This window comes from Anolis carolinensis, chromosome 4 (genome assembly GCF_035594765.1).
Source record: "Anolis carolinensis isolate JA03-04 chromosome 4, rAnoCar3.1.pri, whole genome shotgun sequence".
Taxonomy (NCBI): Eukaryota; Metazoa; Chordata; class Lepidosauria; order Squamata; family Dactyloidae; genus Anolis; species Anolis carolinensis.
The window spans coordinates 57,943,601-57,960,484 of record NC_085844.1 but is presented as its reverse complement, the minus strand read 5'-3'; the positions used below and the strand labels follow the sequence as shown (position 1 = coordinate 57,960,484).

General features: G+C 39.7%; 1 protein-coding gene across 1 annotated transcript; it reads right to left on the bottom strand.

Moving 5' to 3' along the window:
• Window positions 1–300: 300 nt before the first annotated feature.
• Window positions 301–12,082, bottom strand: tyms (thymidylate synthetase). Its single transcript, XM_003219656.4, has 7 exons — window positions 11,831–12,082; window positions 9,287–9,360; window positions 5,699–5,873; window positions 5,138–5,239; window positions 3,257–3,432; window positions 1,501–1,572; window positions 301–648 (listed from the first exon to the last, which is right to left on the bottom strand). The coding sequence occupies exons 1-7, from the start codon at window positions 12,015–12,017 to the stop codon at window positions 511–513; spliced, it is 924 nt and encodes a 307-aa protein (XP_003219704.1). The 5' UTR covers window positions 12,018–12,082; the 3' UTR covers window positions 301–510.
• Between the last annotated feature and the right edge of the window lie 4,802 nt (window positions 12,083–16,884).

The following is a 16,884-nucleotide window of genomic DNA, read 5'->3' as shown; positions in this document are numbered from 1 at the left end:
TCCTTCCACATCATTTTAGGGCACAGTTGGGACCCTTAAGAATCACTGAAGTTGTACAAAAACTTTCCAGGTAATCTCTAGCAGAGAGAGAGGATCCAAGCCACATCTACACCCAGTTCACATGCCTTCACCTCTTAATGCATAGTTATTCCACTTTTTTCACTCATAACTAATGACTCGAGAAGTTTTCCATTGGAGTCAACAGCATTTTTTTCCCTGAAGTTAATTGCCATGTTTTCCAAAATCACGGGTTTGATAATACACTTCCATTGTACAAAATATGAGATCACACATCTGTAATATAGTAATACACTTCTTTTATTGAACATTACAAACTGAGAAACTTTATACAAATAGCTGTACAACCTATCCTCCATATGTAAGCATCATATACAAGCAACATTTATTTAAAAAACACATCTTGACTTAGAATTTATATTAGTAATGATATTTAACATTACAAACTGAATATAACAGCAAGTAACAGTTAACAATGCTGAAATAACTCCATTAGACTGCCATTTCCATTTTTATAGTTGGATGAGGATTATAACCTTCTATCTCAAAATCATCTGCTTTGAAGTCGTTGATGTTTTCAACTTTGCGAAGGATTTTGAGTTTTGGAAAAGGTCTTGGTTGCCTCTGAAGCTGAAATTAAAATAAATATTCAATAGAAATAGAACTCAGTTATGGAAATGATCACAGATTATTATATCACTCACTTTGGACAAATCACTTTCTTTCAACCTCAGACAATGCAACTCCCTCTGAACAAGTCTGGCCAAGAAAAGCTGATAACGTGTTTGCCATGAATCATAGATGACTGGAAGGCCCACAACCACAAAGTGCACAGACATTTATGTATATAGTTAGAATAAAGCCACATTTGGTTTGGATTTTAACATCATGCAATTAGTTACATTAATGTATCTACAAATGTAAGAGCTTGACACAAGGGTAAAATCAAACAATGATTTAGCTGGCTTCTGGTTTCTTGTAGAAATAGCAACTATAGTAATGGAGATCCCAGTAGCGCAATGGGTTAAACCAGTGGTTCTCAACCTTTGGGCCTCCAGGTGTTTTGGACTTCAACTCCCAGAAATCCCAGCCAGCTTACCAGCTGTTAGGATTGTGGGAGCTGAAGTCCAAAACACCCAGAGGCTCAAAAGTTGGGAACCTATTTTTACAGAATCCAAGAAGGGGGAAACAGCTTTTTGTCCTACTGAGTGACAATAACCTTAAGCCTTCTGCAGTAAATTGGCATTTATAAATTTTGGGGGGAAAAAAAGGGGGGGGGAATGATGCCAAGTGGGCCTGTTTAATCCCAATTTCATATTTCCAATACACTGGTACAACTGCAGCTCACTAAGTGAAGGGTATATTCAATGCTATAAAAGATAAGTAAGAATACAGCCTTAACTCGAGTCATGTTAAGTACTTTGCTTGCAGTTATGGAAACTGAATGTTAGGAAAATGTGAATAAACAGCCTAAATACATACCTGGATTTTTAGAGGTTCAATGTGGTTTAGGTATATATGAGCATCTCCAAGTGTGTGTATGAACTCACCAGGCTGCAATTTTTAAAAAAGGAATATAGACTTAATGCTGGAACAGACAAGACAACAAAAACATGCATGATGATAAGTCCCTGCTTCTTAAATAGAAATTTCTCTCCAAGCCATTTCTCATACTCATGTAAACCTGTGTGTGCCTATGGTGGATAGGTACTTATGTTTTATTTAATTCTATTAATAATATTTTAAACCCTAACCAAGAAATACATATGAATATGTATAATCTGCCAACCAAGTGTGACACTTTCTGCTGGCATGTATATTTCACTATTGCTGGCTGAGGTAGGAAGAGTATATGTTTTTCCTAAGAAAAGCAGAGTGAATCAGCAGAGAGCAGTACTGGAAATAACAACAATTATAATTATTAATCTGCCTCTCCTTTCAGCTCAAGGTGGGGCACAACATAGTTTAATACATCTATAAAATCACTAATTAAAACATAGTTAAAATGCAACCATATTAAAACATATTATATTAAAACATACACAAAAGTTAAACATAGAATGTGATATAAAAGTCATTGTTAAAATAAAAACGTCAAGTGCACAGGAGTGCAATTTAAAGATCCTAAAGAACAGAGTATATGTTCTAAGGAAGGATCTTTGCTTTCAGTGGAATGTGCTTTGACCTTAGTATTTATAAAGTTGCACGTGTTTATAGAGCAGTAACTACAACATCAAAGACTGTCAAAGTTGACAGAAAGAGGTATAAGGTATAAGATAACTTACAATAGGAATTTTAAAAAGATACTATTTACAGTATTCCCTCTTTTATCGCTGGGGTTACACTCCAGGACCACCCGCCATAAGTGAAAATCCGTGAAGTAGAGACACTATATTTATTTTAATATTTATACATTATTTTAGTAGTTATACACTATTTTAAGTCTTTATCAACCAATCGATTGTTGATAAATCGCCCCCTTCTCTTCCCATTGCCTCTTGGGCTCCTTTTCTCTCCCTTTACATTCTCCTTCCTCCCTTCCTTAGTCTGTAAACTGTAATTTTTTTATGATTTATAATAGTCTTTTAGTTTATTGAAAAACCGCAAAACAGCGAATCCGCGAAAAGTGAACCACGAAGTAGTGAGGAAACACTGTATAGGATAAAATAAATGTATAGGGACAGAGGTAGCTTTGTTGTATGAATGATATGGTGTGAATTTTCATACTTAGCTATACTTTATAACGGGGTTATTTGTCAGATTTGCACTATTTTTCAGGACATATATACACATAGTCTCAAAGGGACAACCATGTACACCCTTGGAGAAAAGACATAATACAAATGAATAATAAAATACATGGAATAATCTTTTGCCATTTCCGGAAGCTATATATAATCTATGATTCATGACTTTACTGATCAATACCTGTCTGGCTAAAATTTATAATTATGATACCAAACAGGAATAAGGTCATCTGCAGGCTCAAGAAATAGAAAAAAATACAATGCAATTCTACTTAGTCTTTAAAAATTGAAAGTTTTCCTCCAGCAAATTTCTAGTCTGCATCCAAAAGGTGATTCTGCCTTACATTCCACAGAGCAATCTTGTCCTCCCCAAGGATCTACAAACCCATCTCGATGCAGCTGTTTCGGTATACAGCCCAGTATTTGTTATGGCCTTAATAAATGTTTATTTCTTTCCTAATTTTTCCAAGAAATGTAAAAAGCTACAATACCTTCAAGCCTGTAACATGAGCAATCATTGAAGTTAGCAGTGAGTAGCTGGCAATGTTGAAGGGTACTCCTAATCCCATATCTCCAGAACGCTGATACAACTGGCAAGAGAGTTCACCATTTACAACATAGAACTGGCAGAGAGCATGGCAAGGGGGTAATGCCATTGCAGAGATATCTAAAAAGGAAAAGTCATGGTTAAAAATAATAGGACTTCATCAGTATTCATTTTTATCTCATTTATTGTTTTTAAGCCCACAGTCCTAATATGCTAACTACATCAATATGGCATATTGGTTTGAACATTGCATTATAATCCTAGAGACTGTGATTTGAATCCCCATTAAGTTATGAGTATGTAATCTTTTTTTCTCTTAAATGTATTTATTTATTTACAATATTTCTATCCCGCTCTATCTCATCACGAAGTGGACTCAAGAGTGGCTTACAGTATGGCAGTATTCAATACCGCATAAACAAAGCAAATATCCTGTACAATACAACACAATTACATTGCAAATAAAACAATAAAACATATGAATACAATACAATTAAAACTGTTAAAACATGAGACCTAATCCTAAAGCTGTCAGCTGTGCTGTTACATCATGCTGAATCCATATTGCACTACTACTCCACTGTGGTGGAGGCTCCTTCTTTGGAAGCTTTTAAGCAGAGGCTGGATGGCCATCTGTCGGGGGTGCTTTGAATGCGATTTCCTGCTTCTTAGCGGGGGGTTGGACTAGATGGCCCATGAGGTCTCTTCCAACTACTATTCTATGATTTTATACTTCCCAAACGCCTGGTTTCAAATTCATGTCTTTACTTTTTTCCTGAAAACCAGGAGGGAGGGGGCCAATCTACTATCATTGGAGAAAGTATTCCACAGTCTCGTCCCCATTAGTCGCACTTGCAAAGGGGTTGGGACCGAGGCCTCCCAGGTAGATCTTAATGCTCTAATCAGCTCATAGGGAGAGATACATTCAGACAGGTAAGTTGAATCAGAACCGTTTAGGGCTTTATAGGCTAAAGCCAGCACTTTGAATTGTGTTTGGTAGCAAATTGATAGCCAGTGGAGCTGACGCAACAGGGGGGTTGTATGCTCCCTGTATGCCGCTCCGGTGAGCAATCTGTCTGCTGCCCATTGGACTACTTAGAGTTGAACAACATCTGCGTACAGGTGGCAATGAACTTCAAAACTTCGGATGATCTCCCCCAGCAGCTTCATGTAGATGTTAAACAACATGGGTGACAGTACTGAGCCCTGCAGGACCCCACAGGACAACAGCTGTGGGACCATGCAGGTGTCTCCCAGCAACCCCTTCTGAGAACGGCCCTCCAGGAAGGACCAAAGCCACTGTAGGACAGTGCCTCCAAGCCCCATTTCTACGAGGCATCTCAGAAGGATATTGTGCTCTATCTAGACCAGGAGATATATAAAGCCAATATGAAGTAAATTATATATATACAGTAGAGTCTCACTTATCCAACATAAACGGGCCGGCAGAATGTTGGATAAGCGAATATGTTGGATAATAAGGAGGCATTAAGGAAAAGCCTATTAAACATCAAATTAGGTTATGATTTTACAAATGAAGCACCAATACATCATGTTAGACAACAAATTTGGCAGAAAAAGTAGTTCAATACGCAGTAATGCTATGTAGTAATTACTGTATTTATGAATTTATCACCAAAATATCACGATATATTGAAAACATTGACTACAAAAATGCATTGGATAATCCAGAATGTTGGATAAGCGAGTGTTGGATAAGTGAGACTCTACTGTATATGCTTGTTAAAAATCAGTAGCATGATCTCAGACAACTTGATTAGTATAGACAAATGGAATGTACAGTAATTTTGCATAAGTCCCATACCTTTAGGGTTCCATGCACACATGATAATTCTTCTGTCATCTGGATTGTTTCTGATAGTATCAATAACCTGCTGCAGCTGATCTACTCCTTGCCCAGTATAATCTGAGAGGAAAAACCCACAAAGGATTTAAAATGGTGTTGATTTATAATAAAGACAAGTTTCTTAGGAGGCAGATCATGCCACTTGCCCTGGTACCATCCCATTCAACAGGTCTCCTTAAAAAAGTGTGAATAATTTATTTTAGAAATGTCTACTAAAGAAAAACAAAGAGAAGGTTTAAATGCATAAAAAGGATGCAAGGGACCATGGATATAAATGTATTTGTTTAGACTTCTTTAATAACTGCAACAAGTAATGTTCATGCGCCTGAGGATGACCCATCACATACACATCACAGATCTTTCATGCATTCTGTTTTATATAAAGACATTAGGGTACTATTTTACAAATACACCTTCAATATTCCAGAACACTTGATTTTTGGTTATATGTTGAATTCTGATCTCAATTTTGAAGATACCTATGAATGTATGAGAAGACAAGTTTGACTTGATCCTTACCTGTATTCATATCTTTATATTCAGCTCCAAAATGTCTCCACTGGAAACCATAAACTGGGCCCAAGTCTCCTTCCTCTCTAGAAAGGAATCCTTGCTGGTCTAAGAACTGGCGAGAGCCATTGGCTTCCCAGATTTTAACCCCTTTGGTAGAAAGCTCTTTTGCATTCGTAGAACCCTGTGTGGAGCAAGAAAGGGAACAATTATGTAGTAGAGAATTCATCAAAATGTTTTATTCTGACCAAAAAAGCATGAGATGCTTCTTGAATGTCTTAGAACTGTACAAGATATTTCCATTCCATATTTTCCCCATCAGGAAACCTGGATTTAGCATAAACTAATGATTAAATATGGGGCTAAAACCCTCTTAAATAATGGTTATCAGCTGCCCTCAATTGTTGGCCCTCCAGATTTTTTAGATTTCAACTCCTAGAATTTTTTACAATTTGTCAGGATGGCTTGTGCTTCTAGAAAGTAATGTGCAAAACATCTGAAGGACCAGGGTTTAAAAATGACCGGTCTATAAATAAACCCATCTCGCAACTCTTAAAATTTTATTTATTTATGTATTTACTGTATTTTTACCCCACTCTATCCCAACCCTGAAGGGGACTCAAAGTGGCTTCCAGATTGATAATAATTCATGCCACAATAAATATAAACATACAAATATAATATACACCATACATTAAAATCAGTAAATATAATCGCATATCAGTATATTAAAATAAACTGTTAAAACAGCACAAGATCCAAAATCATAATCCAAGAGCCGTTCCAATCGTGTTACAATCACTTCATAGATTATTTTACCTGATTCATGGTAAGCAATGACATCTGGACAAAGCAAAGCTTCCCAGACTGTTGCTACACTCATGTCCTACTTATGGGTTTCCTATATATAACAGAGCTGTGAAACAGATAGACTTTTGGCTCCTCCAAGGATGTGCCCACACTGTAGATGTTATGCAGTTTGACACTACTTTATTTATCATGGCTCAGTGCTTTGGAATCCTAGGAGTTGTAGTTTGATGAGGCCATAATATAATTTTGCAGAGAAGGCCTTGTAAAACTACAACTCCCACAATTCCATAGCATTGAGCCTTTGACAGTCAAACTGCATGAATTCAACAGTGTTAGATGCACCCTTAGTCTCAATTCAAACATCTTGCAGCAAAGAAGCAGGTTGTGGCTCAGTGATATGTTGCATTCTTTGCATGGCCACATCCAGACATAAAGAGGGGGGAAATACTGTCTGAAAGCTAGACGAGACAAACTAGATCTAACACGGTATGAGGCAGCTTCCTACTTAATACTTCATTTCCTAGGATATGAGATCAGTTTAGAAGCCGTATCCTCCTGTTGTGACTGCGCCTTCGGGGATTATGGATGATGGTGGTGGGATTAGAAGAGGAAGGAAAAACCCTCGCGAGGAGGGCTCATTGGAGGAGTTGCGCAGGAAACGGATTAGAGAGCTCAATGGGGAATCTTCTGAGGAAGATTCAGACGGGGAGTTTGGGGAAGAAATGGATGCTGGTGAACAGGTGGTGGCTGGGGAAGTGGGCACTGAATGGGCACAGCCACCGGAGATGTCTGGGGAATTGGGGCCTATGGATACTACTGAACCTGGGGTATCTTCAGGAGCAGATCCCACTTGGGATGCTTGGAGAAGGGAGGATGGTTCTTTAAGTGTGCATGGGGTTGAGTATGGGCAGGATGATTGGAACTCCGATGAGCAATTAGGCACTCCTGATCCACGAGCTCTAGCTGTGTGGAGTTCTGATTCTGAGTAAGATCTGGGACACCTGTTGTTTGGGTGTGAGTGTTTGGACACCCAAGAGGAAGGGGAATAAATTGGGAATGTTTGGTCACTTCACTTTGCGTGTGGCAAGGTGTTGCTGAAGCGCCATTGGGATTTCTGTTCGTTCAAGAAGACTGGACTGGGACTTTGCTTCTGATGTAAGTTATCTGGGATTGCTCTGCAACGGAGGGCTGGAACTGTGTGGGTTTCCCTGGACTGCACTCTGATTACTATTTCTAGCTGCTGTTACCATCATTGCCTTGGCTCTTTGTGCCATTTCGTGGACCTGATTTTGATGACTGCACCCTTTTGGACCCTGGACTGTTACTCAACCTTGCTTCTGCCTTCGCTCTTTGATGGATGACTACTCACGGCTCTTGACCACTGGCTTGCCCTCTTGACCTTGCTGCTGTCTCCTGCCCTGACCCTGGATCACCCTGACGACGCCTCTTCGCCTTTCCCTTGGAGCTTCTGGCATTTTCGGCATCGTTGAAGCAGTTTGATGCAGTTCTTGTTTATTTGTTCTCAGACCAGTTTGGAGATTCTTTTGGGAACTGTCCCTTTAATTCCACAGAGCCGGCTGGCTGCCACAGTAAGTGCTTGGACCCAAAGTGCCTTTTGCACCGGCTCTAAGTTTGTTTTTCCTTGGCTTTATTTTCTTGTTCCGGATTTAAGCTACTAATTGTAGCTCTTGGAAGGTTTTTGTAAGGTTCCAAGTCCTTGTTTGTTTTGTCTATTTTTATAAGCCAACTCAATTTGTTTTTGAAGCTGAATTGAAGCATCTTTTTAGTTTTATCTTAATACTTGTGTGGATAATCCAGTTGGCTTGCTAAAACATACTTTTGATATATATTTTTGTTTGGACTGCTTTTTAAACACTGATAGTTAAGTGTTTAAGGCTATCTTCTGTGTTTATGTTTACTTTTTGGCCTATCTCCTGAATAAACTCTGTTTTGTTTGTTTATTGGCGTCTGACTCTTGACACCTCCAGTTGGAATCCTCAATGTGTGAAAGATATTTCCTTGAAATTCCCGTAAATTTCATCTTGGGGGTCTTTTTAATTTACCAAGTTTCTGGAATTTAACAAAGTGTGTTATTACTGTTGACCCTGCAATCGTATAATATTACAGAAAGAAACATAATGAGATGTATTTGGAAGGAAAGCTAGATCATAGGTTGGGAAACTCAATGGCCAAGAACCTCATGGAGCTTTGCCATGTGACTCAGAGTCTTCCTTGTCCAACCTGTTTCCAACAGCAAACAGTTATAAAGAGAAAAAGGAATTTTATATGTACACACCAGTGTGTTCTCAGACTGTGATTTGGACTTCAGTTCCCAGAAATCCCAGCCAGTTTAGCAGCTGTTAGGAATTCTGGGAGCTGAAGTCCAAAATATCTGAAGGAGCAGTTTGAGAAACACTGCTATACACTGAAATCCCACAGAAAATCACCACTCCATGCTCCAGCTAGTCTCAAATAAACTGACAATGAAGTTAGTAGGAAAACATTTTCCATTGCAATTAGACTTTCCATTGGGTCTTCATGACAAAATGTGAATGTGTTTGTGTAGTGTTATGGTATATCTGTGTACAGAATGAAAGCATGACTGCCTTTGTTGCCTTTTGCTTTAACCTCTCCCTTTAGGTCTATATGAGTTCCAGACACAAAACATATGGTTTCAGAGAGAGAATGTGGCCTTCAGGCAAAAATTGGTGCAGACAGGAACTTGAAAACAAAGGGGTCAATACATCTTGCTAAACCTGAACACATATTATTTACTATGTACTTTACCTTGATAAACCAAAGTAGTTCTTCAAGTACTCCTTTCCAGAATACTCTCTTTGTTGTTAGCAATGGAAAATCATCTGTTGAATCACAAACAGAAGTTGAGTTAGAACATTATCTCTGCATAGGCAGAGCTATAAATAGCCCTATTTTCAGCTGCAAACTGCTGCGTCCTCTGCTAAAACACTTGCATATTAATTCTTGCTGAGAATTATGAGGGAATGAAACCATAATTAGAATGGAAACAGTCATAGTTTTTAAGTACTGTCAACAGCTCATTTGGATATATTAAATCCATGTTGAAAATATGAGTGCTCCCCTTCTATAACTTTTGTTTGCTTCAGTCATCTCAGACTGAACCAACCATGTGGACAATTCAGGAGTATCAATAAAGGAGGCTCAAACCACGCTTGTATTTGTGTGCTCTTAGTTTAATGCACAAAATGATCTTAAAATATTGTATAAAATTACCACTATTTTCAGAAATCCTCCCAGTACCAAACATGCCTTTAATACATCTTTGGACCACTTAATTATGGTCCATTACAGGTTGAGCACCCTTTATCTGAAAAAAAAGAGTAAAATTCAAAATACCCTAAAATCCAAAACTGACAACATGAGTAGCTGAGATAGTGACACATTTGCTTTCTGGCAGTCCAGTGTATACAAACTTGGTTTCATGCATATAACCCGGTATAAAATTACTCCCAGGCTATGTGTATAAGGTGCATATGAAACATAATTGAATTTCAGGTTTAGATTAAGTTCTCACCGCCCAAAATATCTCATGTGAATAGTTATTCCAAAATCCAGGAGAAAATTCAAAATATGGTCGCAAGCATTTTAGATAAGAGAGATACTCAACTTGCATACACAACTCCCAGGATTGATATTATTACTACGTTTAGTTATATTTTGCTTTTTCTCTTCATACAGAGACTCAAGGCGGCTCACAACTAAAAGGATTGAAATATAACTTAAATATACAAGTATTAAAACAGTAAAAACATCATTAAAAGCATATAAAGTCACAGCAGCCCCATACAATCTTAAAATCCTTATTCTTTAAATCTTGAATAATTAAATGACTGAATAAAAAGTTTTAGCCTGCCACCAGGAGGACAGCAGGGAGGGAGCCAATCTGGCTTCCCTGGGCAGGGAGTTCCAGAGTCAAAAGGCAGCCACCGAGAAGGACAGCTCTCTCATCCCACCATTTGAGCTTGAGACAGGCCTCTTGCTTTTTTTCATTAAAAAGCTAACACCTGCCCCAGGCAAGAAGCAGCCAGACTTTGAAGCTGCAAGGCCATTCAGTGCTAATCACAACCTATGAGGATGCCTGCCATAGATGTGGGTGAAACGTCAGGAGAGAATGCTTCTGGATCGTGGCCATACAGCCCGGAACTCACAGAAACTAAAAAAAAAAAAGTTGTTTCCACAGAAGTAGACTGAAGCCTTCAAAAGCTTATGACACCAATTTCTTTCTTTCAGACCTTTTACACTGCCATATCATCCAAATTATCAAATCAGATAATCCACATTATATGACTCTACAGAGCCGTATAATCCAGCTCAAAGCAGATAATCTGGATTTTATATGGCAGTGTATATGGGACGTCTGTCTCAACAGTGTTACAAGATCCATGAATGCTTTTTTCCAGTACTTCACTAAAGCTCCTTCTACACTGCCATATGAAACCCAGATTATCTGTTTTGAACTGGATTATATGGCAGTGTATACTCAGATAATTCAGTTCAAAGTAGATAATGTGGATTATCTGATTTGATAATCTAGATTATATAGCAGTGTGGAAGGGGCCTATAGGAGAAGGGAAAGGGACAAAATTGTATCCCATATTAACAAGGCTATTGCATTAGCTTGCTTTTGGTGAACAGGGATGGCTGTGGGGTGGAGGAAATCACTGTCAAAGCAGAAGTTGACCCTTTTTCCTGATCAGGTTGTTGAGTTTCCACGAATAACATCCATAGAATCATAGAATAGTAGAGTTGGAAGAGACCTCATGGGCCATCCAGTCCAACCCCCTGCCAAGAAGCAGGAAATCGCATTCAAAGCACCCCCGACAGATGGCCATCCAGCCTTCTGCAGTTTGCAAAATCGCTGGTCCACTCTAACAACCACCATGTCAGACTTCACAGAGAAACCATTGAAATCCACAAGGATGTGGACAATTTCAACAGAATGGAAGAAACCATGAAGGTTAACAGTATCTGGCTACCAGTATTTTTTTTAAAACTGTAAAATCAGGACAGTAAATCAAAACACTAAAAAAAAAATACAGGGAAATTCCAGACAAGAAACAATCAGGGTAAGTTAACACCTTCCAACGAAGGCTTTCCCCCAGGTAGGAAACAGCCAGGCCTTGAAGCTGCAAGGCTTTTCAATGCAGTTAAAGCGGTATGAGACTGCATTCTTTCTATAGCGCAAATGCAGCTCAAGTGTAAAGCTTTTCCAAACTCAAGAGGCGGAAAACGAGAGGGGAATGAATGAATGAAAAGCTGCAGAAGAGGAAGCAAAGGGGGGGGGGGCTTCACCTCGGAGGCTGTACCGCGCTTGCATCCCGAAAAGGGAGAGGGTCCCCGTTCCGGTCCGATCCTCCTTCTTGTGTCCGAACCGCAGGATTTGCTGGATCTGGTTCAGATACTGAAGTTCCCCATGAGGAGGAAGAGATTCCTCCCGAGGAAGCCCAGGGCTCGACCCCACACTGCTCTCCGCAGGCATATTGGAGACACTGAGGAGAAAAGGCGGGCAAAAGCAGCCGGGAAAGTCTCCCGCCAAATAAGCCAAACTTTCGAATTCGCGCCCTCGCCACGCCCCTTTTCCCTCTCTCAACCAATAGGAGAGAATGGGAGGCGGGTGCTGCTGCCGATACTGGGCTGCTACTGGCTGAGACGCGTGGGACTTTCATTGTGTTTATTTCCTGCTCTTCGCCCAGGTTGCAGCATCTCCACAGAAAAATTAACGCAGTTGGGCACCAGTTTTAACTGCCATTTCTTAATGCTACTCAATCGTGGGAGCTGCAATTTCCCGCCTAACTGCATTATCGCCACTACACTGTACGGTTGCACCCCGAGATTATACGCAATTACAACTATTCCAAAGTACAGTAGCGTCTCACTTATCCAACGTTCTGGATTATCCAACACATTTTTGTAGTCAATGTTATCAATATATCGTGAAATTTTGGTGCTAAATTCGTAAATACAGTAATTACTACATAGCATTACTGTGTATTGAACTACTTTTTCTGTCAAATTTGTTGTATAACATGATGTTTTGGTGCTTAATTGGTAAAATCATAACCTAATTTAATGTTTAATAGGCTTTTCCTTAATCTCTCCTTATTATCCAACATATTTGCTTATCCAACGTTCTGCTGGCCTGTTTACTTTGGATAAGCGAGACTCTACTTCCAGTCCTAATCATTCTGGGATGTCATCACATTAAAGGATTAATGCATTTCTGTCATCACTTTAATAATAAATAATAACTTTATCTTTATGCCCCGCCCGATCTCCCCGAAGGGACTCGAGACGGCTTACATGGGGCCTTGCCAGATACAACAATATAATAACAACAGCAAGACAATAAAACAAATATCCCAACAATAAAACATCAGTATCAATAAAACAGTCATAAAAATCCACATACAGCATAAAATGTTAAAAACAGGAGACTAATACACGGATCTGGGCAAAGTGCAGAATATTTCAAAATGGGGAGAGGCAGTTTCACAGCTAAAATGGTCAATAAAGTGCAATGTAATATGGCAAAGCATCAACGATGGAGCTATTGTTGAACGGGCAGATACTGTAAATCAAACCTACAACTTTAACTGCCATGACTCTGTGCTATGGCATCATTAGAGCTGTAGTTTTTACCAAGTCTTTTGCTTCTGCCAAAGAAAACTACAACTCCCATGATTCCATAGATCTTTAGCCTTCTCTATCAAAATGTGGGGAACTCACCAAACTACAACTCCCGTGATGCCATTTTAGGATGCTATTACATTGAACAAATAATGCATTTTGGCATCACTTTAACTGCCATGGCTGTGCTATGGAATCATGGGAGCTGTAGTTTCACAAGCTGTTTTCCCTCTGCTAAAGAAAACGACAACTCCCATGATTCCATAGATCTTTAGCCTTCTCTTTAGGTCTCTTCCAACTCTATGAATCTATGATTTTATGAAATATATGCTAGATAATAAAGCACACCAAAGAATTTTAGGAGAAAATTAGCTTGTGCTTTATGATAGTGGTTCCCAATCTTTGCTCCTCCTGGTGTTTTGGAGAAATCCCAGCCAGTTTACCAGCTGTTAGGAATTGTGGGAGCTGATATCCAAAATACCTGGAGGACCAAATGTTGGGAACTAGTGACCATTGTACCAAAGCCTTTGATGGTGTAGACTGTGATTGGTACTGGGAATCATGTAGCTCTCCAGATGTTACTGGACTGCCACTCCCAGTATTCTCACTCGTCCCTATTTGGCTACAGGTGAAAGGACTTGCAAACAAATATCTGGAATGCTTCCTTAGTCCCAATTCTGAAGTAAACAGATATTAAACAAATATCACAATCCTGACAAATAACAATGCCGGGTGGGTTTTGATCTCAGTTCATGTTAATGTGGCCACTCTAATTTTATTGTGTTCAGTTTTGAGTTCAGCAACAAGAAAACTGTAATAATAATTGTATGTATTATCTTCCTCTTTCCTTTCTTTTTTTGCAAATGTGCTTTAAGATTATATTAACTACAGCATGTATTATATTAACTACAGCATATATACTGTATTATTATATAATAATAATACACTATTGATGACCGAGACCCCGGCTTTCAAATTAATTTGAACCCGCAGTGGAGAGTTCCGCAGATCCATCACCAAAAGGAACGGAGCGGGACCGCAGCAGACTATTATTAAAAGATCTTTTTTTCTTCACTTTCCCCTTCCCTGAACTATGTAACAAATCCCCCAATAAAAGTAGCACTTATTTTAGCAGTAACACTCTCTATCTGGTTATTTTGTGTCTTTCCCTGACTCCTTCTTTGGCATGAAATCCTCTCTCTCTCTCTCTCTAACCCGTCCCTCCTTTTAACTCTGGCTGAGGCTTCTCCGCCATAGATTAATACGGCGGACGATACAAATCGGCTCATATCTTTATCAAAATTACCCCTAGAACGCTCCTCTTTTAGTCCTAACCCTTTCTAAGGCTCCTGACTCGAAGACCACCAACGGAACCGAAATCGGTCCAGTTCTCGGCACCTCATCAGCTGACTGTCAAACGGAACCGACTGCTCTTTTCAAGCCGGACTGCTCTCTTGTAGCCTAAGCCCGGACTTTCCTCTCCCCGCGACCCGCGGGATGGTTTAGGAGATCCCTGGCCCCTTTCTGTGAACTGGGGATGGGGGATCGCTCTCCCGCTGGGAGACATAGTTCTCCAAGGACTCTCACCCTCTCTACAGCTGCCAGGAGGGTGCCTGGACGGGTGCCCTCCACGTTTCATTCATACCTTCATAATTTTATGAAGGAGAAGAACACTCTTCCCCAGACCTATCCCTGGACTTATGAAATCTTATACTTCCAAAGACTGCAACCCACATGTGCCCCTTCCCCATGTCATCTCTATGAATTCCTTCCACCACAGATGGACTCTTTTCCTCATGTATCCGTGAATTTTCATATTCTATGTACCTGGACACCCTCATGAATCACTGTTGTATGAATTTCTAATCGTTGGGCTAACTTCATGAATTGTGAGATCATGCTGCTAAAACTCCACTTTTATGAATTTCCATATTGGGTTCCCCCAGATGTTGTGAACTTCGTTCTTATCAAATGTTTTCAAATTGTTTATATCATTCATGATTCCCCTTTATGCAATGTAACCCACCTCTATGGATTCTCCCTTACTTCCTTGAAATCTATCTATCTGCCTATATGTATTTGTACTCTTTGGGATCCCCGGAAAATATGTATTTTTCCCAGCTGGGTTTATATTCCAACTTTATTTTATTTTTCATTTTATTTCATATAATTGCCAAGCCATGAAATCAGATAGGGAATATTTCGAAACTCCACTTGAACCCCAGGACCAGCCCCATTTCCTATAACCCAGGTTTACCTTCCCAAAAAAAAACAAAAGGTTAATCCGCTGCCGCTTAACCTAATCAGATTCAGATTGCATGGACAATATAGGGCTTGAGTCGCCGAATTCGGAGTATTTTGACCTAAAGGTGATTCGCCCTCAAGGCAAACATTGTCATATCTCCTCTAAAAGGAAACCCAGGACACTTCAGGAAGGCGCCCTGCTGGGCCCATTGCCACCCATCCTTACTTCCACCTCTGACGCCCCGAGACATATCTGAAATCAGTGTACATGACAGGGACCCCTGATTGCTGTCATTAATCCCTTTAGAATCCGGCCGGGCAGGAATTAATCTGATCTTTCCTGCTTAGTCACTCCATTGTTTCAATAACTCCCGCCTTCTCCTCTCTGATTGGCCCGAGTGGGGACAAAAAGCAGCTCCCTATTGGGCCAGCAGAGCAAGGCGGGAAACGAAAGCCCGCCTCGTTCAACCCTCTAGCCTATCCGCGATCAGATGGGCGGGGGAGCGGGGCGGGAAATTCAAGGGGCTGTAAGACTGAAACATTGTATAAATATGGCTTTATTTTGGTTATATGGTACGCTAGTAGACTGAATGATCGCTACTAGTGTCCTTTTCAGCTGAATCGCTCAATAAAGACTCCTTGGCGGATTTTCCTTCAACTTTGGCGGACCTTCTTCATTTCGGCTCCAGGTTGTATTGCGGCTCATATTCTCCTATTGGCTCCGCCAAGGTCCGTTCTCTCAGGACCGGATCGGCTCTCTCCTTAAGGGGCCCAATCCCCCAGAAACGCGGTCGACAACACTATTATAATGGTATATTTAATTTATATTAAAAAAAGGTTTACCTTTTTTATTACAATATAGTGTTATAGTACAATATACTACAGTAGAGTCTCAGTTTTCCAACATAAACGGGCCGGCAGAATGTTGGATAAGTGAATATGTTGGAAAACAAGGAGGGATTAAGGAAAAGCCTATTAAACATCAAATTAGGTTATGATTTTACAAATTAAGCACCCAAACATCATGTTATACTACAAATTTGACAGAAAAAGTAGTTCAATACGCAGTAATGCTATGTAGTAATTACTGTATTTACAAATTTAGCACCAAAGTATCACGATGTAATGAAAACATTGACTACAAAAATGAGTTGGATAATCCAGAACGTTGCATAAGTGAATGGAAAAAGTGAGACTCTACTGTAATATATAATGCTTATATTGTGCAATATGACCTGGCTGTTCCAATGTGCCTTCCCAGATTAATAGGAAATCTCTAATGCCAAGTCCCATAAGCACTTTATTAGAATTAAGATCGCATATCGCACTCTGCACTTGCCCTATAAGCCTTATATAAGCCTGTCACATCAGCCCTATATTGCCCTATAAGCCTGTCACATCAGCACTTTTAATCGTGTACCCATTACTCTGGCCCGGCCCAGTTCTATTGTGTTTAGCGTATTGTTATTGCTCGT

Bases quoted from the DNA above. Each gene is read 5' to 3' on its own strand.
- tyms (XM_003219656.4), bottom strand. From the start codon at position 12,017: ATGCCTGCGGAGAGCAGTGTGGGGTCGAGCCCTGGGCTTCCTCGGGAG. The intron at 5,874-9,286 runs GTAAAGTACATA...TGCTCCACACAG, and splicing joins AACTACTTTGGTTTATCAAG to GGTTCTACGAATGCAAAAGA. The intron at 5,240-5,698 runs GTAAGGATCAAG...TTTTCCTCTCAG, and splicing joins ATATAAAGATATGAATACAG to ATTATACTGGGCAAGGAGTA.